The sequence below is a fragment of the Carcharhinus amblyrhynchos genome, chromosome 4 (assembly GCF_965287045.1).
Source record: "Carcharhinus amblyrhynchos chromosome 4, sCarAmb.v2.hapA, whole genome shotgun sequence".
Lineage (NCBI taxonomy): Eukaryota > Metazoa > Chordata > Chondrichthyes > Carcharhiniformes > Carcharhinidae > Carcharhinus > Carcharhinus amblyrhynchos.
Window position 1 is genome coordinate 60,407,211 of NC_137327.1, and position 25,700 is coordinate 60,432,910.

The 25,700-nt window shown below is 42.6% G+C and overlaps 2 protein-coding genes across 5 annotated transcripts in view; one reads left to right on the forward strand and one right to left on the reverse strand.

Moving 5' to 3' along the window:
- cog4 (component of oligomeric golgi complex 4) overlaps window positions 1-1,756 on the forward strand; it is a 67,516-nt gene extending 65,760 nt beyond the window's left edge. Inside the window, exon 20 of the mRNA XM_080187241.1 lies at window positions 1,197-1,756. Coding sequence (XP_080043367.1) covers window positions 1,197-1,253 — 57 coding nt within the window. The 3' untranslated portion in view covers window positions 1,254-1,756. The remainder of the gene's footprint in view (window positions 1-1,196) is intronic.
- A 2,702-nt stretch (window positions 1,757-4,458) lies between these two features.
- The window catches only part of fcsk (fucose kinase), a 376,885-nt gene continuing 355,643 nt past the window's right edge, over window positions 4,459-25,700 (reverse strand). For 3 of the 4 annotated variants that reach the window (XM_080187243.1, XM_080187244.1, XM_080187246.1), the window contains 3 exons: window positions 22,200-22,299; window positions 15,918-16,141; window positions 4,459-9,404 (listed from right to left, as the gene is read on the reverse strand). In XM_080187243.1, the coding sequence (XP_080043369.1) occupies window positions 9,321-9,404; window positions 15,918-16,141; window positions 22,200-22,299 (408 nt within the window). In that variant the 3' untranslated portion in view covers window positions 4,459-9,320. The remainder of the gene's footprint in view (window positions 9,405-15,917; window positions 16,142-22,199; window positions 22,300-25,700) is intronic. The other variant, XM_080187245.1, reaches the window with a different exon arrangement.

Below are 25,700 nucleotides of genomic sequence, written 5' to 3' on the forward strand. Positions count from 1 at the left end.
ACGGGGTGAAAAACTGCAGCAGGCGACGGTGCAGAGGGACCTCGGGGTCCTTGTGCATGAGTCGCAAAAACCCAGCTTGCAGGTGCAGCAGGTGGTCAGGAAGGCGAATGGGATGCTGGCCTTCATAGCGAAGGGGATTGAATATAAAAGTAGGGAGGTCTTGCTGCAGCTGTATAGGGCATTGGTGAGGCCGCAACTGGAGTACTGTGTGCATTTTTGGGCGCCGCACCTGCGCAAAGATATTTTGGCCTTGGAGGGAGTGCAGAGGAGGTTTACTAGGCTGATACCGGAGTTGAGGGGGTTGAGCTATGAGGAGAGGATGAATAAACTGGGCTTGTACTCGTTAGAGTTTAGAAGAATGAGAGGAGATCTCATTGAGACGTATAAGATGATGAATGGGATGGATAGGATAGAGGTGGAAAGACTCTTCCCGCTCAAAAAAGACAATAGGACTAGGGGGCACAGCCTCAAGATAAAAGGGGGGGGCGGTTTAGAACAGAGTTGAGGAGGAACTTCTTCACTCAAAGGGTGGTGAATCTCTGGAATTCTCTGCCCGTTGAAGTGGTGGAGGCTGCCTCGCTAAATATTTTTAAGACGTGGGTTGATGGGTTTTTGATAGGAGAGGGGATTAAGGGTTATGGGGAGAGGGCGGGAAAGTGGAACTGAGCAGCGACAGATCAGCCATGATCTTATTGAATGGCGGGGCAGGCTCGAAGGGCTGGATGGCCTACTCCTGCTCCTATTTCTTATGTTCTTATATCACCATCCAAACCATCTTTCTTTCCTGCCACTTTATTCTTTTCTACTCTTTCTTCCTTCCACCTCATTCTCACCCATTCTTCTTTTCCTGTTGGGCTTTGCATTGATTTATATTAGGAAGTGTGTTATTTGCTTCTAGCACTGCCTTAATTTCTTTAAAGAGATCAAGAAACATTAAGGACTCCGCCAATTTACAGTTTGTGCCTGGGGAGGGTTAAGGGCGTATGTATTTTTGGGTTGGAAAATTGTCCCATTTATGACCAGTTCAATTTCAAGACTAGGGAATGCACTGCAAGAGCCTACCCTAGTTCAGCCTACACCCAATGATACTAATGCAGCAAAAACAAATGTTTAATTTCCACCAGATTTTCACATCAGGATTGATGTGATTTGTAATTTATAATTACATCCCTTTGCCCTTGTGGTTTTCATTTCAGGCACATAGCAACACAGGATACCTGGGACTTGCAGATCTTCACTGCCACCTCTGCTAATCTGGCAGGCAAGCACCTGGAATCCCAAGTCTATTTTGTCTCCAGTCTTCAGTCTCCTCTTCTTGGGGAATGGTTCTACTCTGTAGCACTCTTAGACATCACAGTCAGGTTAGGGATCTCAGAATGCTTTGAATCATGGAAGTGAGTACCCATTCCCCAGATTTGCTGAATGTTTCCAATGCTTTCTATTTTTATTTCAGATTTTCAGCATCTGACATAGTTTGCTGTTAGTAACTGGGTTTGTTTTATAATAGTGAACAAACTGAATCAATGTACAGAATTGCAATATGGCTCTGCAAGGCTAAGTTTACAGTTTATTGTATTAGTTACAATTTTGGAACATTGTAATTTCTTTAAAATTTGACTATTAAATGCACAACTCCTTTGTGTTCTATGTTATTAATGTTTAGTTGAGTGATTTACCTTTCTCTGGGATAATGCCTTAGGCGAATCATTGTCATTGTTCTCATCACCTAATAAACTTTGTACATATTTAATCTTTATTTGGTGTCATTGTAATTTACATTGGATTCAATGACATAACACGATTAACAACTGCAACACAAATTTTGTTTCTGTTCAATTGAACTGTTAACATGCATGGTAGCACAGTGATTAGCACTGTTGCCTCAGGGGACCCAGGTTCAATTCCAGCCTTGGGGTCACTGTCTGTGTGGAGTTTGCACATTCTACCTCTGTCTGCGTGGGTTTCCTCACACAGTCCAAAGATGTGTGTTAGGTTAATTGGCCAGGCTAAAATTTCCCCTTTGTGTCAGGGAAATTAGCAGGATAAAAATGTGGGATTACAAGGATAGGGCCTGCGTTGGCTTGAGATCAATGCAGATTTGATGGGCCAAATGGCCTCATTCTGAACTGTAAGGATTCTATTAAGCTTCCAATGGGGTGGCATGGTAGCACAGCTGCTTCACAGCTCCAGGGATCCTGGATTCGATTCCCGGCTCGGGTCACTGTCTGTATGGAGTTTGCACATTCTCCTCGTGTCTGTGGGTTTCCTCTGGGTTCTCCGGTTTCCTCCCACAGTCCAAAAATGTGCGGGTTAGGTTGATTGGCTATGCTAAGAAATTGCCCCTTCGCGTCTCTAGGGATGCATAGGTTAGCGGGATTAGTGGGTATAATATGTGGGGACACAGCGGTAGGGCCTGGGTGGGATTGTGTTCGGTGCAGACTCGATGGGCTGAAGGGCATCTTTCTGCACTGTAGGGTTCTATGTTCAATACTGACTCACTACAATAATAATTGAAAACTGTTTATGAATTTCTTAAGCTTTCTGTCTTCTCTCGCTAGCATCCCGACACTTCCTAAAAACTGTTGAATTTTTCTTGAAAACTCCAAAACAACTAGGGTAAAACATGGCTTTCCACGTTAATTTTTACCAAGGTACTTAAGACTTATGGGATTAAAATCAAATTAGGTGTATCGATTCTGCCAAGTGTATAGTTTCTAAAATGGTAATTAATTGGATGCCATTTGCCAAAGGTTGAGTGCAATCAGTTTGTTGTGCTTACTCTGAGACTCTTCATTGCTCATTGGATCCATCAAGTCCACGTTAGAATACATCACTACAGTGCAGGAGGCAGCCATTCAGCCCATCGAGCCTGCACCAACAACAATTCCAGCCAGGGCAATCGCCATAATCCACATATTTACCCTGCTATTCCCCCAGCACTAAGGGACAATTTAGCATAGCCAGTACCCCTAATCATCACATCTTCAGACTGGGAGTAAACCAGAGCATGCGAGGAAACACACGCTGACATGGGGAGAATGTGCAAACTCCACAGTCAGTCATTTGAATGGCATTGTCTAAACTATGTTGGCCTACAATATTCACTGAGGCAGTACTTTGCCTCTGTCATTAGTGAGGAAAACTATGCTCTCAGTCATAGTGGAAGAGGTAGCAGTTGGGCTAACAATTGAGAAGATATTAGACTGACAATATTTAAAATTGATAAATCATCCTAACTTTTTGTGATTCATGTACCGGATTGACAGATCCCTTTTTAATCATATAGTTCTGCAATGTCTCTCCATTTTTCCTGCCAAAGTAGACAAGGTCACATTTGCCCCATCACATGACCTCTGCCAAATTTGCACACTTAACCCATCAATAACCCATACAGCCTCCTTATGTTCTCTTCATAACTTTCCTCCCAATCTTCATGTCATCAGCAAATTTAGCGCTAATTGTGCTTTAGCACGAGTTACTCCCTACATCCAAATCATTAATATAGACTGTAAATTGTTGAGTTCCTGGTGCTGATCCTTGTGGCATTCCACTAGTTGCATCTTATCAACCTGAAATTGATCCATCGATTGTTACTGTTTCCTGTTACCTCACCAATTCACTATCCATGCTAATATATTACCAGCGCTCCACCACCAGCTCGCCGTTTACACCACCAGCTCTCCTTTTGTGTTGTAACTTTGATGAGGGACCTTGTCATGATGTTAAGTATTTCTTGTAAAGGAACTGTATAGTGAAACTTACTTTCTTTAAAAGGGGGAGGTATCGTGAAATTCATTGTTGTGGGTCCTGTGTACTAAATGGGCAGTCTGAGGCATTTGTGACATTTAGGATACAGGAATTTTCAATGCCTATTATATTGGTTCCCAGCCAGTGACAAGGGTAGGACCCTTTGGGAGTGTTTTGTAGGTCTCAAGAGCTGTCCAAGGCTCAGTGAACAATTCTTCACGAGGCATTCTGCCATCTAGATGTGACAACAACAAAATGGGACAGAAAAAGGTCCCAGTTAAGTTAAAGAAAGGGTTGCGGGGAGCAACCTTTAAGTAAAGATGACTGTGAGGCAAAGGTACACATGTGAAGCAATGGTATTCAGCTTGGTGTGGCTATAATCTTGTAAGATAGTGATGAAGGTAGAGAGAAGAAATCTCAGAAAGCTCATTAAAACACTGAAGTGGGTTATTATTAAGGCCATCCAAGCCACAGCCACTATTAGAGAAAATTCCAAGGAGAGATCTTCAAAGGAGAAGCTTGGAATTTCTCATGAGACAGAATTTCAACATGATTGTTTGGCTTAGTATTTACTGATGCCTGAGTGGGTTCTTAAAAAATCCATGGACACATTCTTGGCTGAACCTGTCATTTATTTTATATTATGTAATCAACAGTTCATCATCTAATTCACTTGTATCTTATACTTTGAATGTTAGGATACATATTGTAGATGATTTATCTTTCTGAATTTATACTTTTTTTTTGTTTGTTCAAAACCCATGGAATCTTGTAGCTTTATTCCAAAAGCAGTTGTCTTGAATCTCAATCTTTATTTACTTTAAGCAAAAATATTGTGGATTTCCAGGTTTGGCCAAGGATCATAACAGAACATTGACAATAGAATATGTGGACATGAAATTGAATACGGAGAAGTGTGAAGTGACACATATTGATGGGAAGAATGCAGAGATAAAAGATACAATTCTTAAGGGGATGCAGGAGCTAAGAGATCTGGAGATATTTGTACACAAATCATTGAATGTAACAAGACAGGTTAGAAAGTAAGGCTTAGGGGATCTTTGGCTTTATAAATAGAGGCATATAATACAAAAAATAGTGAACCTTTTTAAATTAGTCTCAACTGGAGTAGGGAGTCTAAACCTGGGTTCTGAACATTAGAAAGAATGTGAAGGCATTTGAGATGGTGCAGAAAAGGGATTTTCTTAGAGAAGATTTGATAGAGGGTGTTCATATTTTTGAGGGACCTAAACAGAATAGAAACTATTCCCATTGATGGAGGGGTTGAGAATCAAATTTGAGTTGTATAGCAAAACAACCAAAGGGGTCATGAGAAAAAACTTTTTATGCAGTGTGTAGTCAGGATCTGGAATGTACTGTCAGACAGTGTGGTGGAGACAGATTCAATCATGACTTCCAAGTGGATTGGACAATTATTTGAACAGAAATTGTCTTTACAGTGCAGCTGGGCTGGGCTAGCCAAGTGCCTCTTGCAGAGAATTGGTACAGATTTCAGGCTGAATTGTCTCTCTCTGTGTTGTCACTATTAAATATTCCTAATTGCTTGAGGCTGATACAGACTGTTTACAACTGTGGCATCCTTTTTGCTTCTAATATGAGCTGCTGACTTTGTATTCACTCCATTACCAAGACTACTCTTTTCCACCTTTCTTATATTGCCTATGTGTCTGCCTCTGACTGAAACACTCAGCAATGCCTTAGTACCTCTAGGATTGACTACTGTCCAGCCTCCAATCTTATCTCATATGAAATTCCATCCATCATCATCTCACTGACTTACATTAGCTCCAAACCCAACAGTAACTTCTAAAATTGTCTATGCCAATGTTCCTCCCAATCTCTAACTGCTTCCAGCTCTATAATCCTTTGAGAACTCTGTATTCCTCTAGTTCTGGCCTCTTGCATATCCTCCATTTTTATCATTCTACCAGTGGCAGTCACCATCAGTTGTCAGGGCCCTAGGCTCTGGCAGTCTCCTCCTAAAATTCACTTCTTCTCCTCCTTTAAAAGCCTCCTTAAAAGATCTGATAGTGAAAAGGTTTTGGTCAATATGGTTTTGGCAATACCTCACCAAGCCTCGAAAGGAATGCAACAAGCTCACATCTTTGGGTAGGGGACTATAGACTGTCGATACATTTCCTCTCAATCTCATGTTTTCCCTGGGTGACATCAGTTCCCAAGTTTGAGACCTGGGATTTCATGATTTGTGCCTTTTTGGGATTCACTTTTAAAACCCTAACGAGGTGAAAAGGATCAATAGTTGCTTCAAGAATTTCAGATGTTCCCCTCTGGTGTTTGTTTGAAGCAAGAAGACATCTATGTATTGAATTAGGCAATCGGGCCGTGAAAACCCTCCCAGCCCTTCAGCCAATCACTGATGGAATATAGACGGGGAATTGTGGAAACTTTGGGGTAAGAGGTCCAAGTGAATTGCTCACTCTGAAAAGTGAATGCAGATTTGTACTGGCGCTGCTTACTTAGGAGAATCAACTGGAATGCTTATGTATGCTTCGCAAGGGTTTCGCACGCTCCTGGATTGTCAATCATTTCTGTGGGCTTTATCCACAATTCTCTCAGTGCAAATCCTGCCGGTAAACTTCCTTGTGAAAACTTCTATTGGGGCCTCATTTGCCAAATGCAGCAGTTTGCCAGATCAAAGTACAGGCCGCATTTATGCATAAAGTCAGAGCCCAGCTCTGCTTCTGGGTGGAGGTCTACTAGTATAGTTCAGTGGCGGCATACTAGATCCCCTAACCTGAACTTTAATAGATCGGACTCTGATCCTTGCTGCAAGTGTCCTTTGAATGCACTTAAAATAATCTTCTTTCCAGTTCACCATGTTGTTATGTCTCTGAATGTGTTTAGGATAGTGCGGGAGCCTCTCCTTGTCCCATAAGAATGTGACAGGATGCTTCCTAGCTCTCCTTCTACCAAGGGTCACGGCACACTATCCCATTTGGTGCTACACACCCATCTTGGTGAGGTGTGACATCGTCACATCCAGGATGTGTGTCCACCTGGGTGTATAGAAATTCCTGATCTCCTACTGGAGCTACCATGGTTTGTCTCGCCGGTCCCTCTAGTAACATGGTCCAGGGTCTCTGTTCTGGTCTCTGCTCCTGCGATTGCTGGTGGGATACTGTCTGACATAGTGGCCTGTTTGGCCACAATTGTAGCACCTCCTATGGTAGATGCCTCGGCTCCCCCTGGGACTCCACCTCTCGCTGTGGAAGGAGTGTAGGGGGTCAGGAAGCTTCGATAATTAACCCTTCTGCCTCTGTCTCCCCCTTTGTAATACTATACTGAGTCAGAGTTTGGGCCTGTCCTAAAGTGAATTAATTTCCCTGGTTTTATTTGCCTTTGCCTTATCCAATTCCTGAACCTCTTCTCTCAGGCTCTGGCCATCCTTCTGAGTACCCACACATCAGCATATCCTGACTTGAAACTATATTGCCAATTCATCAATGTGGCTGAGTCAAAATCTCGGAACTCTCTAACAGCATCGTGGGTGTATCTACCCCTCATGGACTGCAAAGGTTTAAAAAGGAGATTTATCAACACTTTCTCAAGGGCAATTAGGGATGGAAAACAAATGATGGTCTTGCCAATGACAGTTATATTCCATGGAAAAATTCTACAAAAGACTGAGAGAATACATTTCAAACCCGAATCTTGGTTTATTCATAATATGATGGGGACCAGCATCAACCCCAATACCTTAACCCTTTCACAGTATCAAAAAACAGTATTGACCAGATGAAATAGAAACAATGCGCTGAGCAGAATGGCAGGCCTCAGTGAAGCAAAAGCAACAACTTTCAAAAACCCTTGAATTGAGGAATAAAAAGAGGACACACCACCCTCATGTCTCCATCTCATATAAACTACTAGCCATCAATCTCAAATCTAAACTCCAAAACTAAATAATATGGTGCAGGATCAATAATCTTGTGATATGGGCAATAAAGCAGGCTGGTTGTGTTGTCAACTGTTCAACTCTCTGAAATCTGGTTCATTATTAGTTGATGTGACATTGACATCATTAACACAATATGGATTTTATCTTGTTGCAAAATTATTGATGTTATAACATTGAAGATGAGTATTGTTGCAACGAGTGCTGTACTGAGATTCTGTGTGGATTGTGTTACTGGGAAGAACTTGTAGATTTTCTTAAAAAAGAACAAGCTGTAAGCTGTATTACTAAAAAAGGTATTCTTAAATTATTGTTTAGGCAGCGAGAGGGCTGGCATCATATTAAGCTCTGTTCTGCTAACAGTACCAGCTTATTATCAAGATGGGCGGCACAGCAGCACAGTGGTTAGCACTGCTGCTTCACAGCTCCAGGGTCCTGGGTTCAATTCCCGGCTCAGGTCACTGTGTGGAGTTTGCACATTTTCCTCGTGTCTATGTGGGTTTCCTCTGGGTACTCAGGTTTCCTCCCACAGTCCAAAGATGTGCGGGCGAGGTTGATTGGCCATGCTAAGAAATTGCCCCTTAGTGTCCAGGGATGTGTAGGTTAGAGAGATTAGTGGGTAAAATATCTCGGGATATGGGGGTAGGGCCTGGGTGGGATTGTGTTTGGTGCAGACTCGATGGGCCGAAGACCCTCTTTCTGCACTGTAGGGATCTATGATTCTATGATGATTCTAAGATAAATCTTCAGTCAATAAGTGATCAAACCACTTAATTTGGTCATTTTAATTATCCAGTTATCACAGTCTCAGCAGAGAATCATCAATCCCACAGAACAATAGGAGTCAGCTACTTGATCCATTGTGTTTGCACTGGCTTTTCTGCAATACCAATCCCAGTGCCCTTCATAATAGCTAATGAAAGAATAAGAAAAACCTTGCATTTATATAGCATGATCACCAGGTATCTCAAAGCATTTTACAGCCAATGAAGTACCTTTGAAATGTAAGGTAGGAAACACAGTAGCCAATTTGCACACAGCAGGCTCCCCACACATGCTAATTTGAAGGTTAACAGGTCATCTATTTTTTGCATGAAGTATGCGATTCCAGTCCCAATCAATGTGAATGACACTTCACTTCCATTGAAACAAACCACAATGTTATACCTAACTAGGGCAACAAGGAGTAGGCAATTTATGCTGGTCCTGCCAGAGATGCCCAGAAACTGAGAATGAACAATAGTAACTAAAAAGGACTCATTTCCCAAACCCTTCCAAAGAAAAACAACTGATTAAAAATATTGCAAAGTGCCACTAAATGCAGTAACCTAATCCTGGAGTATGAATCAGCACTCAGACAACACTCTGCCAGTTGCAGTATCACCCAAATTTTCAGGGAATTTATTGTTTCAATGCCAATGCTATTCGATGTCTGTAGTATATATTGGAATGATTTTGATTCTCTTGACATCACAAAAGTTAACAATACCTCCAATGATTTGAAATTCTCTTAAATGTTATTATATCCAGTGATTTTTCTGATTCATCTGCAATTGTCCAAGGTTCGTGATTCTTGTTTAACTCAAATGTTACTCCATCAGGCAGGAGCTGGCGTGTTGAATAATCCTTGCAGAATTCACTCTCCCTCTGTTTCACTGAGAGACACAGTGATTCCAGTCTCATCTACTTCCACTTCATGGACACTGAAGTTCCCCAAACCCTGTAAGAAGAACATAATTCAGATTCATTCTAATCTTGCCCTCACCTTAGCAACACCAGAGTAATAGCTGGCTCCCTGCAGAGAGCCAGGATTCTGGCCAGGAGATAAGAAACTTGACACACAATCTGGTATTTCTAATGCCAATGACAAAAATTTATTGAGAACCTTCTCAGCCTGAATGACAATTGAGTGGAGGACAGGAGAAAGTGGAGAAAACAGGTTATTTTTGTATTTATGTTTATTTTAGAAATTTCTGGGCAACCATTCAAAGCACTCAGCATGAAAGGTGAGGAACAGATCTCACTGGGAATGAGAGGTATCTCCAAATAACAGAACAGGCCCAGTGTCTGAGGGTGAAGAAAGTTCCTAAAAGATGGAAAATTACCTTTTCTATTAACTACACGGGAGATGCTCCCTCTGCACCCACCTTCCAGCTCTATGCTTTGCAGGCAATGCCCATGACTTTGGATCATGAGGAGGCCATTCAACCTTCAAGTCTGCTCCATCATTCAATGACATCATGTTCAATCTACATCTTATTTACATCTTAGTTCCATGACCCTTAATTCTCTGACTAAAAAAAAATCTATTAATCTCTTCCTGTATGGAGTTTGCATATTCTCTCCGGGTCTGCGTGGGTTTCCTCTGGGTGCTCCGGTTTCCTCCCTCAGTCCAAAAATGTGCAAATGAGCTGGACTGACCATGATAAATTGCCCTTTAGTGTAGGTTAGTGGGATTGGCAGGGTTATAGGGATAGGGTTTTGAGCTGGGGTGGTTGGGGGGGCGGGGGGGTGTACCTGGGTAAGATGCTGTCTCAGAAAGTCAGTGCAGACTCGATGGACCAAATGGTCTCTTGCTGCACTGTAGGAATTCTATGATTCTATGCATCTTGGTTGTCAAATTTTCAATTGACTTCCAGCCTCAACAGCTTTTTGGGGGATTGAAAACAAAGTGCTGGAAATACTCAGCAGGTCTGGAAGCATCTGTGGTGAGAAAAATAGAGTTTCAAGTTGAATTAGACTGAGGGGGGGGTTCGATTCTGAAGAACACACATATTGTCCCATTGAAGGTGGCACAGCAAACCTGGTGTTGTCAGACTTTTTACTGTGTTTACAGCAGGTTTAGACAGCAGTTAATAAAGCACATGGTATCCTAGATTTTACTAATAGGGGAGTACAAGAATAAGGATGTCATGTTGCACTTGTAAAAGAGACTAGTTAAGCCTCAGCTGGAGCTGTGCATCGGGTTCTATGTGCCATACTTGAGGAAGGATATAAAGGCATTAGAGATCACAGAGGAAATCCACAAGAATAATTCCAGGGATAAATAACTCCAGCTGTAAGGATAGATTGGAGAGCTTAGAACTGCTTTTCTTGGAGAAAAGTAGGCTGAAAGAAGACGAGATGAAGGTATTCATGATCCTAAGGGGTATTGACGGGGCAATTAATGAGAAACTTCCCACTCAGGGGCACGTTAAAAATAGAGAACAAAATCAAAGTAATGGGCAAAAGGAGTACAGGTGGTGTGAGGAATTTTTTTCATCCAGAGGATGTTTGGCATCTGGAACGAACTTCTTGACACTGTGGTGGAGACAGATTTGATCAAGGTAATCAAAAGGGAATTGGACTGCTATCTGAGAAGAAAGAATATGCAAGGTTTCAGGGACAATGAAGGGGAATGGGACTAGGTAGAACTCTCGTTCAGTAAGCCAGTGCAGATTTGATGTGCCAAATGGCCTCTTTCTGTATTATGAAGATTCTGTGATTGCGAGACTGTAAAAGGTTCAGGAGATATGGGTTATTTCAATAGTTCAGTGGGTAAAGGCATTACCTGATGTTTACTGAGCCACACAACACAGACTATCCCACACTGTACTTGCCAGGATAGCAACAGAGAAATTAGGGAAGAGGAAAAGCTGACCAGGATCCTGTTCTTGCCACTATCCAGTATTAGAAAGTGCAACATTTCTGAATGGTCAGTTGAGGTCAAGCTCAGGGTCAACTATGATGCCACTCACATTTGAGGTGCCTGCCAACTTGTATCCTTTGGATTTGTGCGTGCATGTCTTAGACAAGGTGTTAGAGGGTTGTTTACACCTGGGGAGCTATCCCCAGCCAGGGCTAGTGCTGTCAGGAGAGACGGCAAAAAGAAACAAAAACCTTCCTTTGTTTGGACAGTTGAGGATCTGTATGAACAGAAATTGTCCCCACACCAGGCATTCAACAAACCCAAGTTACAGAGAAACCTTCATGGATAGAGTGTTCGTTTGGGAGGGTAATCCAGACTCTCTGTCTAGGGACAGACCCGTCTTATCAAAGCTGCAGATTGAGTAAGGCCAAGGGTCTATAGAATCCCGTTGTGCACAGGGGTACTGCTGGAGTTTAATTAATTGTAACTGCAACGGATTACTAGAACATGACACAAACAAGCCTGCTAGTGGTCGGCCAGTTATAGAAACTAGAAGTAAGCCATTCGGCCCTTTGAGCCTGCTCGTCCATTCATTTTGATGATGGCTGATCACCAAATTCCATATCCTGATTCCCCTCCCCCCCCATATTCATTGATCCCTTTAGCCCCAAGAGCCATATCTAATTTATTCTTGAAATCAAGAATATTTTGGCCTCAACTACATTCTGTGATAGTGAATTCCACACATTCACTACTCTCTGGATAAAGACATTTCTCCTTACCTCAGTTCTAAAGGGTTTACCTGTTATCTTCAAATTATGACCCCTGATTCTGGACTCCCCCACTATTGGGAACATTCTTTCTAAATCTCCTCTGTCTAATTCTGTTAGAATTTTATAAGTTTTTATGAGGTTCCCACTCACTCTTCTAAACGCCACTGAATATAATGCCAACCGATCTTGTCTCTCCTCATGTGACTGACCTGCCATTCCAGGAATCAGTCTGGTACACCTTTGCTGTTCTTTCTCTATATCAAGGACACTGTTCCTCAGATAAAGACACTAAAACTGCACTCAATACTGCAGCTCTGGCCTTACCAATGCCTTACACAATTGCAGCAAAACATTCCTATCCCTGTACTCAAATCTTCTCGCTATGAAAGCCAACATTCCATCTGCCTTCTTTACTGCCTGCTGTACCTGCACGCTTTCAGCGACTGATACACAAGGACATCAAGGTCTAGCTGATATCCACCTCTCTCAATTTACATCCATTCAAGTAATAATCTGTCTTCCTATTATTGCTATGAAAATGGAAAACCTCACATTTATTCATATTATAATGCATCTGCCAAGCATATGCCCACACACTCAGCCTGTCCAAATTATGCTGAAGCATCTCTACATCCTCTTCGCAGCTCATTCTCCCACCTAGCTTTGTGTCATCTGCAAATTTGGAGATAATACATTCAGTTCCCTCTTCCAAATCATTTATAATATGAACAGTTGGGGTCCTAGCACTGATCCCTGAGGAACCCAATTAGTCACTGACTACCAATCAGGAAAAAATACCCATTTATGCCAACTTTTTGCTTCCTCTCTGCTAACCAGCTTTCTATCCATCCCAAAACATTACCTGCAATCCTACATGCTTTAGCTTTATATCGTAGTCTGTTCCGAGAGACCTTGTTGAAAGCCTTCTCAAAGTCTAAATAAACCACATTCACTGCTTCTCCTCAGTCAACTCTACTAGTTACATCCTCAAGGAATTCCAATAGGTTCATCAAGCATGATTTCCCTTTTGTAAATCCATGCTGACTTTGTCTCATTATAACACTTCTAAATACTAAGTTATGAAATCCTTGATAATGGGCTCTAGCAACTTTCCCAGCACCGAATTTAGGCTCACTGGTTTATAGTTCCCTGTTTTCTCTCTAACTCCCTTTCTGAACAGTGGTTGAACAATAGCTACCCTCCATTCTTTAGGAACCAGTCCAAAGTGCAAAAATTTTGGAAAATAGCCACCAATGGATTTAATATTTCCAGGGCCTCTTCCTTAAGTATTCTTGGATGAAGATTAACAGGACCTGGAGATTTATCCACCTTCAATCCCATTCCAATTTCCCCAAAATCATCTCAACTAATATTTAGTTCCTCACTAAAACTTGTGATTCTCATCACTTCTGGTACATTATTCATGTCTTCCTTTGTGAAGACTGAAGCAAAGTATGACTTTAAATCCTTGGCCATTTCTTTATTCCCTGTTACGAATTCTCCCTTTTCTGACTGTAAGGGGCCTACCTTTGTCAATCTTTTCCTGTTTGCACATCTATAGGAACTTCTAGTTTTTATGTTCCCCACTAGCTCACTTTCATACTCTATTTTTCCCTTCTTAGTCAATCTCTTGGTCCTCCTTTGCTGAATTTTAAAGTGCTCCCAATCCTCAGGCCTATTGCTTTTACTTGCCAATTTGTATGCTTCTTCCTTTAATTTGATACTACTTCTAACTTCCCTTGTAAGCCATGGTTTGGCCACAATTCTTTTACCACTCTTGAGCCAAACAGGAATAAACAATTTCTGGAGTTTATCTATTCATTCTTCAAATGCCTGCCATTGCCTGTCCACTTGTCTTTCTTTTCAGTAATGTTTTCCAGTTCATCATGGTTAATTTATGCCTTATACCATCATAGTTACCTTTACTTAAATTCAGGATCCTAGTCTCAGAACCAACTACTTCACTATCCACCTTGACAAAGAATTCTACCATATTATGGTCTCTCGTCTCCAATGGTTCTCTCACAACTAAATTGCCAATTAATCCTTTTTCATTGCACAACAACCAGTCCAGGACAGTCTGTTCCTTTGTTGGTTCAATGTATTACTCCAGGAAATCATCCCAGGCTCTCCCAATCTATATACTGTTTAAAGTCATCTATTTTCACAGATGTTCCTTTAACATTATCACTACAGTTTGATGGTCTGTATACCACCCGCACCATTTTTTTTTGCCCCTTGTTGTTGCTTAACTTGATCCATACAGATTCCACATCATCTATGCCAATATCTTTCCTCAATATCGTATCAATACCACCTTTGATCAACAATGCAACTCCACCATCTTTTCCTTTGTTTGTCCTTCCTAAACACAGAGTAGTGCTCAATGTTTAGTTCCCATCCTTGGTCAACTTGGAGCTATGTCGCCATAACGCCAATTGTATCAAACCCCTTTACATCCATCTATGTAACTAATTCATCCGTTTTGTTTCGAATGCTCTGAGCATTCAGGTACAAAACCTTAAGGTGAGCACTTTTAATAATTCTTTTTCCTTTCCTACTATTTTTTATTCGGACCTTATCTGACTTTGGCACTTGAGTTCTCTGCCTATCACTTTGCTTATTCTCCTTACTGTATTTCCAGGAGCCCAGTGGGAAAATTCCAACTTTCCTGCAGTGACTGATCTGCCACCAGGTCTCATTATTGAGGCAGACTGATTCAGCACTGTTCCGGCCTGACTTGGGTATGGAATGTCACAGGGGAGTGGGGGAAAGTCCTACACATTTAAAAGAAAATTATTAAGCAACAGAGTAGACATATCTTTAGTAATGGCATTTTCAATGCTGGTCACTTTGGGATGAAATTGTTATGTGTTCAATGAAAAATGTGGCTGGAAAGTAAATCAGGCTCTGATTTGCTTGAATCTATTTTGCACCATTGGCCAAGATCAAGTTCATCCTCTCTCTTATATCTCATAATATTTGCAATCATCCTCCTCTAAGTATATGAGGGTTAGGTTTAAATCACTCTCCTATAAGTAGTCACTTCAAAATTCCTGGACTCTGAATCTCAGTATCATAGTGTTAGGAATACATATGAACAAATGAATTAGGAGCAGAAATAGGCCACTCAGCCCCTTGAGCTTGCTTTGACAGTCAGTAAGATCATGGTTGATCTGATTGTAACCTCAACCTCTCATTCTTGCTGACTCCCAATAACCTGTCACTCTGTGGTTTAAAAATAGTCTATCTGGTTTTGCCCTAAAAATATTCAAAGATAATGCTTTTGCTGCCATCTAAGGAAGAGTTCCCAAAACTCATGAACCTCAGAGAGCAAATTTCTTATCAATGTCTTAAATAAATGACCCTTATTTTTAAAATTGGTTCTGGATTCTCCCACAAGAGGAAACATCCTTTCCACCTCCACTCTGTCAATACCTCTCAGGAACTTAAAAGATTTTGATCAAGCCACCTCTTACTCTTACAAACTCTAGTGGACACAGACCTAACTTCTCCAACCATCCTTCATAAGACAACCCGCCCATTCCAGATATTAGTCTAGTAAACCTTCTCTGAACTGTACCTAACACATTTATATCTTTCCTTAAATAAGGAGACCAATATTGTATACTATTTCCAGGTCTCACCAATGTATGCTTCTGTATTGCAGAAGTATAATTTTCCCATTTTTGTACTCGATTCCCCTCACAATAATAACATAATGTGTGACTGAATGCTCAAAGAATTGAAGTAGTTTGTGATTGGAGCTTTGTGGGAAATAGGTACAATAACGATGTACTATGGGAGGGTCTGAGACAGCTGGCTGTCCTACCTCGCTCGCTGTCAATATCCTCTCGATTGCCTCCTTCTGTCGTGGTTTCTTGGTCAGGAGGTAAAGAAAGCCACCACCGCCCGCCCCAGCCAAGCTCTGCCCGTATACATGGGGATGTAGGACCACCATTATCTGTCGAACGGCAGATGGCTCACATCCAGGAGCCATGTACTTTTTCTGCTGCCAGTAGGTGTTCAGGCACTGACCGATCCAAGAGAGGTCCCCTGTCAAATGTACAGATTATCCACTTTAAGGTACATATTTCTCTCCCCCTTTGATAGGCATGCAAATAATAAAATGGTAGTGAAGGAGAGATGGAGCCAATTAGGGAGTAAAGAGAGAATTTACAGATGGAGCCAGAGAGTACAGCTGAGGGACTAAGTTAAGACTTTATATCCATATAAAGGTTCAGCCAAAGTCATAGTGAAAGATGAGATAGTTGAGAGACAGGATAGGCAAAAAATTGATACAGGTATTAGGCAGGTTGACTGTTGGTAAGTATTCAGGAGCAGATACGATGCATTCAGTGGATACTGAGGATGGAAGAGTGGAAACTGTGGAAGGAATGGCCATATTCTTCTAATCTTTCTTAGATACAGGAGTGATAAATTGGAGAATTGGAGACTTTCATAGAAACATAGAAAAACTACAGCACAAACAGGCCCTTCAGCCCAAAGTTGCGCTGAACATGTCCCTGCCTACTAGGCTTACCTATAACCCTCTATCTTACTGAGTTCCATGTACTTAACCAAAATTCTCTTAAAAGACCCGAACAAATCCGCCTCCACCACCACTGCCGGCAGCCAGTTCCACGCACCCACCACCCTCTGAGTGAAAAACTTACCCCTGACATCTCCTCTGTACCTACTCCCCAGCACCCTAAACCTGTGTCCTCTTGTGGCAATTATTTCAGCCCTGGGAAAAAGCTTCTGAGAATCCACTTGATCAATATCTCTCAACATCTTATACACCTCTATCAGGTTACCCCTCATCCTTTGTCTCACCAAGGAGAAAAGATGGAGCTCTCTCAACCTATCCTCATAAGGCATGCCACCCAATCCAGGCAACATCCTTGTAAATCTCCTCTGCACCCTTTTTATGGCTTCCACATCCTTCCTGTAATGAGGCGACCAGAACTGAGCACAGTACTCCAAGTGGGGTCTGACCAGGGTCTTATACAGCTGCAGCATTATCTCCCGACTCCTAAACTCAATTCCTCCATTGATGAAGACCAGTACACCATACGCCTTCTTAACCACAGCCTCTGCGAAGCTGCTTTGAGCTTCCTATGAACCTGGACCCCAAGGTCCTTCTGATCTTCCACACTGCCAAGAGTCTTACCCCTAATACTATATTCTGTCATCCTATATGGCCCGCCAAAATGAATCACCACTCACTTATCTGGGTTGAAGTCCATCTGCCACTTCTCCGCCCAGTCTTGCATCCTATCAATGACTCGCTGCAACTTCTGACATCCCTCCACATTATCTACAACACCTCCAACCTTTGTGTCATCAGCAAACTTACCAACCCATCCCTCCACTTCCTCATCCAGGTCTTTTATAAAAATCACAAAGAACAAGGGTCCCAGAACAGATCCCTGGGGCACTCCACTGGTGACCAACCTCCATGCAGAAAAAAGCCCATCCACAACCACTCCTTGCTTTCTGTGGGTAAGCCAGTTCTGAATCCACAAAGCAATGTCCCCTTGGATCCCATGGCCCCTCACTTTCTCAATAAGCCTTGCATAGGGCACCGTATCAAATGCCTTGCTGAAGTCCATATGAACTACGTCTACTGCTTTTTCTTCTTCAATGTGTTTAGACACATTCTCAAAAAATTCAATTAGGCTTGTAAGGCATGATCTGCCTTTGACAAAGCCGTGCTTACTATTCTTGATCATACCATACCTCTTCAAATGTTCATAAATCCTGCCTGTCAGGATCTTCTCCATCAACTTACCAACCACTGAGGTTAGATTCACTGGTCTATAATTTCCTGGGCTACCTCTTCTCCCTTTCTTGAATAAAGGAACCACATCTGCAATCCTCCAGAATCTCTCCCATCTCCATTGATGACGCAAAGATCATTGCCAGAGGCTCAGCAATCTCTTCCCTTGCCTCCCACAGTAACCTGGGATACATCCCATCTGATCCTGGCAACTTATCTAACTTGATGCTTTTCAAAAGCTCCAACACATCCTCTTTCTTAATGTCTACATGCTCAAGCTTTTCAGTCTGCTACAAGTCTGCACTACAACCACCAAGATCCTTTTCCACTGTGAATCCTGAAGTAAAGTATTCATTGAGTACCTCTGCTATTTCTACTGGTTTCTATACAAACTTTCCCACTTGATAGGTCCTATTCCTCTACGTCTTATCCTCTTGCTCTTCGCATACTTGTAGAATGCCTTGAGGTTTTCCTTAACCTTGCCTGCCAAGGCCTTCTCATGGTCCCTTCTGGCTCTCCTAATTTCCTACTTAACTTCCTTCCTACTAGCCATATACTCATCTAGATCTCTAACATTACCTTGCTCCCTGAACCTTTTGTACGCTTTTCTTTTCTTCTTGACTAAATTCATTTTAGCTTTCGTGCACCACTGTTCCTGTAACCTAACATAACTTCCCTGTCTCATTGGAACGTTGCTGTGCAGAACTCCAGACGAATATTCCTTGAAAATTTGCTACATTTCATCTGTACATTTCCTTGAGAAAACCTCCTTCCAATTTATGCCTCTAATTTCCTGCCCGTTAGCCTCATAATTCCCCTTACTCCAAATAAACACTTTCCTGGCTTGTCTGATCCTATCTCTCTCCAATGCTAATGTAAAGAGATAGAGTATGATCATTATCCCCAAAATGCTCTCCCACTAAGAGATCTGACACCTGTCCAGATTCATTACCCAATACCAAATCAGGTACAGTCTCTCCTCTTGTAGGCTTATCCACATACTGTGTCAGGAAACCCTCCTGAACACACCTAACAAACTCCTCCCCATCTAAACCCCTTGGGAGATTCCAATCGATATTTGGGAAATTAAAATCTCCCATCACAACAACTCTGTTATTAATCTGTTTCAGGATCTGTTTCCCTGTCTGCTCCTCAACATCCCTGTTGCTATTGGGCGGCCTATAGAAAACCCCCAGTAAATTTAATGACCCCTTCTTGTTCTGAACCTCCACCCACAGAGACTCCGTAGACAATCCCTCCATGGCATCCATCTTTTCTGCAGCTGTAACATTATCTCTGATCAACAGTGCCACTCCCCCACCTCTTTTGCCTCCCTCCCTGTCCATTCTGAAACATCTGAAACCCAGCACTTGAAGTATCCAGTCCTGTCCTTGAGTCATCCAAGTCTCTGTATTGGTCACCACATCACATTTCCAAGTAGTGATCCACGCTCTAAGCTTATCCACTTTGTTCACAACACTCCTTGCGTTAAAATAGACACATCTCAAACTTTCGGTCTGGGCGCTCCCCTTCTCCATCCCTATCCTCCCTCTCACACTGTGAACAAGCTCTCTCGATTTATGAGCTAATCTCCTCTCTCCCAGTCACTTCATTTTGATTCCCACCCCCCAACCATTCTAGTACATTTCAAAGGTACACCTTTTCTCAACAAGGGTGTAGGAGAGAAGCCCAACGATTTAGAAACCAGTCTGTTTAGTTTTGGTGATGAGAAAGCTTTTAGCAACAATAATGTGGGACAAAATTACTGTCACTTGGATTAATGTGAGTTAATTAAAGAAAACCAGTGTAGATTTATATAAAGAAGTAGTGATTAGCTAACGTGCTTGAGTTTGCTGATAAGGTGACAGAGGAGATTAATGTGGTATACGTGGACTTTCAAAAGGCATTAGATAAAGTGCCACATAACAGACTTGTCAGCAAAGTTAAAGCCCATGAAATAAAAGCAATAACAGTAGCATGGATACAAAGTTTGCCGAGTGACAGGAAACAGCATGTTCAGACAACCCTGTTTTAGCATGTTCTAAGTGTGTTTTGTTTAGTGCAGTTTGTAAATAATGGAACTTACCCAAATAACGCTGTCCCCATTTTTGTTGAAGCATGGTTACTGCACATGCATCAAGTAGGGCGCTATAACTGTACTGCTCAGTAAGTTCTTTAAAAACACATCACTGTATCTCTTGTTGATCCTCCTGCTTTCTTTGATCCTCATGCTCACCTCCCCCTTGCTGCCTCACTCATTCCCTCTCGCACATCATTCCCCTCACTGCCTCACTCACTCCCTCTCCCACATCATTTCCCCTCACTGCCTCACTCACCCTCTCACATGCCATTCCCCTCGCTGCCTCACTCCCTCTTGCACATCATTCCCCTCACTGCCTCGCTAACTTCCCCCCCACTTGCTTCCTCTTTTCTGAATCTCTCATTCCTTCCCGGTTGCCACCCCACTTCCTCCTTCAGCCGCCCCTCTCCCAACTCCCCTGCTCGTTCCCCGTATTCACGCCTCTCCCTACTACCTCACTCTTTCCTGCTATCCTCCTTCTTTCCAACTTCCTCGCCCCCTTCCCTCCAATTGCTCCTCTCCTGAGTCCCCTGTTCCTTCCTGCTTGCCACCCCCTTCTGACCTTCTCACTCACTGCTTCCCTCTCACAAACTCTCACTCTATTGCCCCCCCCACTTCTTCCTTCAACCTAAATCCTCACTCTTTCCTTCTCTTTACCCCGCTGCTTGTTACTTCCCTCTCTAGACTCTTATTCTCTCTCATTTGCTGTCCCTCTCTTCACTTTGTTCCTTCCCTCCCAACTCGCTGCCCCATCACAATTCCTTTCTTCCTCACTCCAGCCCACTCACACACCTCTAGCCATCTTGCTCACTCCCTCCTGCCTCTCATTCCCCAATCGTCTCTTGACCTTCCACCCCCTCCTGCTTGCTGCCTTGCCTGATTCAATCCATCCTGTTTACTGATTCCCTCACCCCACCTGTCGCAACTCTCGTTTGAAAAACCGAAAACAAAATATCGACTGTTCGATGCGATTCTGTGATTGAGCAGCACTTGCTGCTCAATCTTAAGGGCATTAATAGCTACACTAACAAACAATTTAATATTATCAGTCAAGCTTGTAACGTGCCTGCCTTTTTACTACTCCTCTCCCCCCACGCTGTGAGGGTTCAGGATAGGGGAGGCGAGAGAAGCAACAAAGGGGTCAGGACAGGGAGCATGATGGGCAGTGAGCAGGAATCAGGAAGCAGTGAGTGGGTATTAAGGTTAGGGTTAGTAAGTTATTAATGGATTTTTGGGCTTGTTAGAATCAAGGTAGCCAATAGCTTCTTAATGTAAATATTACAAGTCAGGAACATAACCCACTGTATTTCTTGGTTTTGTATGGGAAAGTGATTTTTGTTTAGCACTACTTTGTAGGAGCAGATTGAATGCAAAATGAGGGATGAGTTTAATAGTGACCAGTTATTTTTTTTTAGATTGGAGAAAGGTATGTGGCGGAATTCCCCAAGAGTTCTATTAAGTCCAAAGATTTAACTGAGAACCAGAGATCACACTGTTACCACACGTTTGTGGAAGGGGTGCCAATCAAGCAAGGTGCTTTGTTCTGGATGGTGTCGGGTATCTTGTGTTGTTGGAGCTGCACTTATCTGGGCAAGTGGAAAGTATTTCATTACCCTTCTGTATTGAGCGTCATAGAAGATAGATAAGCTTTTGGGCAGCCTGGTGGCACAGTGGTTAGCACTGCTGCCTCACAGAGCTAGGAGCCCAGGAGCAATTCCAGCCTTAGGTGACTGTCTATATGGAGTCTGCACATTCTCTCTGCATCTGCATGGGTTTCCTTCAGGTGCTCCAGTTTCCTCCCACAGACCAAAGATGTGCAAATTAGGATTGGCCATACTAAATTGCATACATACTTTAACGTCCCAAGTTGCGCAGGTTAGATGGGTTAGCCATGGTAAATATGTGGGTTACAGGGATAGGGCCTGGGTAAGATACTTTGTCAGAATACTGGAGCAGACTCAATGGGCCAAATAGCCTCTTCTACACTGTAGGGATTCTATGGTTCTGAATCAGGAGGTGAATAACTCGCTGCAGAGATACTCAAACAAGAGGCTGAAACTAACGCAGTCCAGATCTGAGATTAAACTGGGGACATCAAAGCTTGTGTAACTTAGTATCACTATGGAAAGTGGTTTTATCCAGAATCCTACTGAGAACTTTCTGCTCGTACTACACAAAGTGCTGCCTTTTCCACTGGGAGCATCTGAGATAGTGTAGATGGGAGCTGGTGCTTTGCATGCAGCATTGCTTACCTTTGATAAAAGCTTGGGCACATTCCTCTGTGTTCCTGACCAATGCGTCAGCATTCTCCACTATACTGGGCAGCCTGGCGTACCAATTCCTCAGCACATCCTGCAAAACAACCAAAACAATCTCAGAAACTGGGATTGGTACTAGTTCCTGATCGTTCCCACTATTTAAGATCAGGAGCTCCTAATCAATTCCTGTTGATGCCACTCTCTCACTGAGCTCCTGGTATCCACACAATCTTCTTTTCAACTTTCAGTGTCTGAGAAGAGTTTTCCAGTGGAACTTCCTATGAAAAATATGGCTGATGCATGCAAGCCCAGCATTTATTGCTCATCTCTAATTGCCCTTGAGAAAAAAGTGGTGAACTGTCTTCTTGAACTGCTGCAGTTTATTTGTTGAACATCCACAGTGCTGTTAGGAAGCATACTCCAGGATTTTGACCCAGCGACAGTGAAGGAATGCTGATATAGTTCCAGATCAGGATGGTGTGTGGTGTAAGGGGAACTTGTGGTGTTCCCAGTTATTTGTTGCCCTTGCCCTTCTAAGTGGCAGATGGAAGGTGCTGTTGAAAGAGCCTTGGTGAGTTGTTGCAGAAATTCTTGCTACCATTGTGTATCAATGGTGGAGGGAGTAACTGTTGAGGCTGGTGGATGGTGGGCCAATAACGTGGCTGTTTTATCTTGAATAGTGTTGAGTTTCTTGAGAGTTGTTCGAGCTGCACCCATCCAGGGAAGTGGAGAGTATTCCATCACACTCCTGACTTGTAGATGATGGACAGACTTTGAGGAGTCAGATGATGAGTTGCTGCCTGTGAAATTCCCAGCCTCTGACTGTAACCAGGAGAAATGTCTGTTAGGATTCCTATTAACTTCAATTTGCTCAGGCTCCTTCCTATATATTGCACTTGGTCAAATGTTGCATCCAAATCAAGATCAATTACTCCCATTTCATCTCTGGAATTCAGCTATTTTGTTCCTGCTTGGACCAAGGTTGTGTAACCATATGGTTCTCAAATTAAGCATCGGTGAGCAGGTTATTGATGAGTCAAATGCCACTTGATAAGATTGTCAGTCACACTTTCCATCACACTTCCATGGTTTAAGAGTAAACTGGTGGGTTAGTAATTGGCCGGACTGGAGTTGTTCTTTTTGTGGATGGGACATGCCCGGGAAATTTTTCACATTGTTGGTGTTGAAGCTGTATTGGAACAGCTTGACTAGGGGTGCAGCTAATTCTAGAACACAAGTCTTCAGTACTATTATTGGAATATTGTCAGGGTGTACTGTCTTTGCAATGTCTAGTGCTTTTAGCCATTTCTTGATTTCAAGTGGAGTGAATTGAATTGACTGAAACCTGGCATCTTGTGATGCTGGAGATCTGAAGAGGAGGCTAAGATTGATCATCCACTTGGCACTTCTGGCTGAGGATTCCTGCAAAAGCTTCAGCCTTGTCTTTTGCACTGATGTGTTGGGCTTCCACTTCATTGTGGATGGGGATATTTGTGGAGTCTCCTCTTCTAGTTAGTTCTAATTGTCTTCCACCATTCATGACTGGTTGTGACAAGATGGCAGAAATTTGGCCTATCAGTTTGATTGCTCAGCTTTGTTTAGAGCACACTGCTTATGTCGTTTAGCAAGTTGTCCTGTGTTGTACCTTCATAAGGTTGGCACCTCATTTTTAGTAATGCCCGATGATGTACCTCGTATGCCTTCCTATGCTCTTCATTGAACTAGGGTTGATGCCTGGCTTGATGCTAATGGCAGAGTCAGGGATATGTCAGGCCATATGGGTAGAGATTCTGGTTGGATACAATTCTGCTGCTGCTCATGGCCCACTGTACCTCAGTTTTGAGCTGCTAAATCTTTTCTGAATGCATTCAATTTAGCATGTTGGTACTGACACACAGAATCATACAAGGGATCCTCACTGTGAAGATGGGACAAGGACTGTGTCATGGTCACATCTACCGATCTGTCATGCACTGATGCATGTGTGACAGGTAGTTTGATGAGGCCAAGATCACGTAGGCTTCTCACTCTTGTTGGATTGCTCATCACCTGTTGTAGATATCAGTCTGATAGATACGTACTTCATGACTCATCCAGCTCTAAGAGTAGTGGTGCTACTGAGCCAGTTTTGTTGATGGATAATGAAATATGCATTCTATATTCTTGCCTCTGCTACCTTGTTCAACATGGAAGAGTGCAGATTCATCAGCCAAGGGAGGTTGGTAAGTTGTAATCAATATTTGCCTATGTGTGACCTGGTGTCATGAAATCTCCTGTGGTCTGGAGTAAATGACTCCCAGGGCCATTCCTTCTTGACTAAATACTACTGTGGTGGAGGAATCTCAAAAACTGGCCAAAAAGGTATAATTTAATAAGTATCAGGCTATTGCTTGACTAGTATGCGGGACAGCTTTACCATTTTTGGAACATGTCCACTGATATTAGAGAGGAGTATCTGGTAGCAGAGACTGGGCTGGTTCCGTGTTTGTCATGTCCAGTGTTTAGATCAATGCTGGGTAATCCATGTGATGTATTCTTTTTGTTTTTCAAAGTTATTGTGATATAATTGAATGGTTTGCTAGTAATTTCAGAGGCAGCTAAGAATTAATTGCTGTGCTTCTGGAGTCACATATAAATCAGACTGGGAAAGGATAGCAGATTTCCTTCCCTAAATAAAGCACATTAGTGAACCTGATGGGTTTTTAAAACAATCACCATTACTCATACCAGCTATTAAAAAAATCTATATGTATTAGATTAACTGAATTTAAATCTGGTGGTGGGATTTGAAGTGATGTCTCCAGATCATTTGTCCAGACTTACTAGTTACTAGTAAGCCTGGACAAATGATGCAGATTAGTAGTTCAGTAACATAATTATTATGGCACCATGCCCACCTGGATAGCAACTGGCCATTCAGCCCTTCGAGCCTATATCAATATTTGAACTTTGTTTACGCTTCTTGTTTTCATATCCCTTGATGCCCAAGCCTAACAAAGAATTATCAAGAGTTTTGAATTTTCAACTGGTCCCAGCATTCACAGTCTTTTGGGGGAGAGTATTCTACAAATAAAACAGAAAATTCTGCAAACATCAGGTCTGACAGCACTTGTGGAGAGTGAAGCACGGTTAAGGCCGCAGCTGGAGTACTGTGTGCAGTTTTGGTCGCCGTACTTACGCAAGGATATTTTGGCCTTGGAGGGAGTGCAGAGGAGGTTTACTAGGCTGATACCGGAGTTGAGGGGGTTGAGCTATGAGGAGAGGCTGAATAAACTAGGCTTGTACTCGTTAGAGTTTAGAAGAATGAGGGGAGATCTCATTGAGACATATAAGATGATGAATGGGATGGATAGGATAGAGGTGGAGAGACTCTTTCCGCTCAGAAAGGACAGTAGGACTAGAGGGTACAGCCTCAAGATAAAGGGGGGGCAGTTTAGAACGGAGTTGAGGAGGAACTTCTTCACTCAAAGGGTGGTGAATCTCTGGAATTCTCTG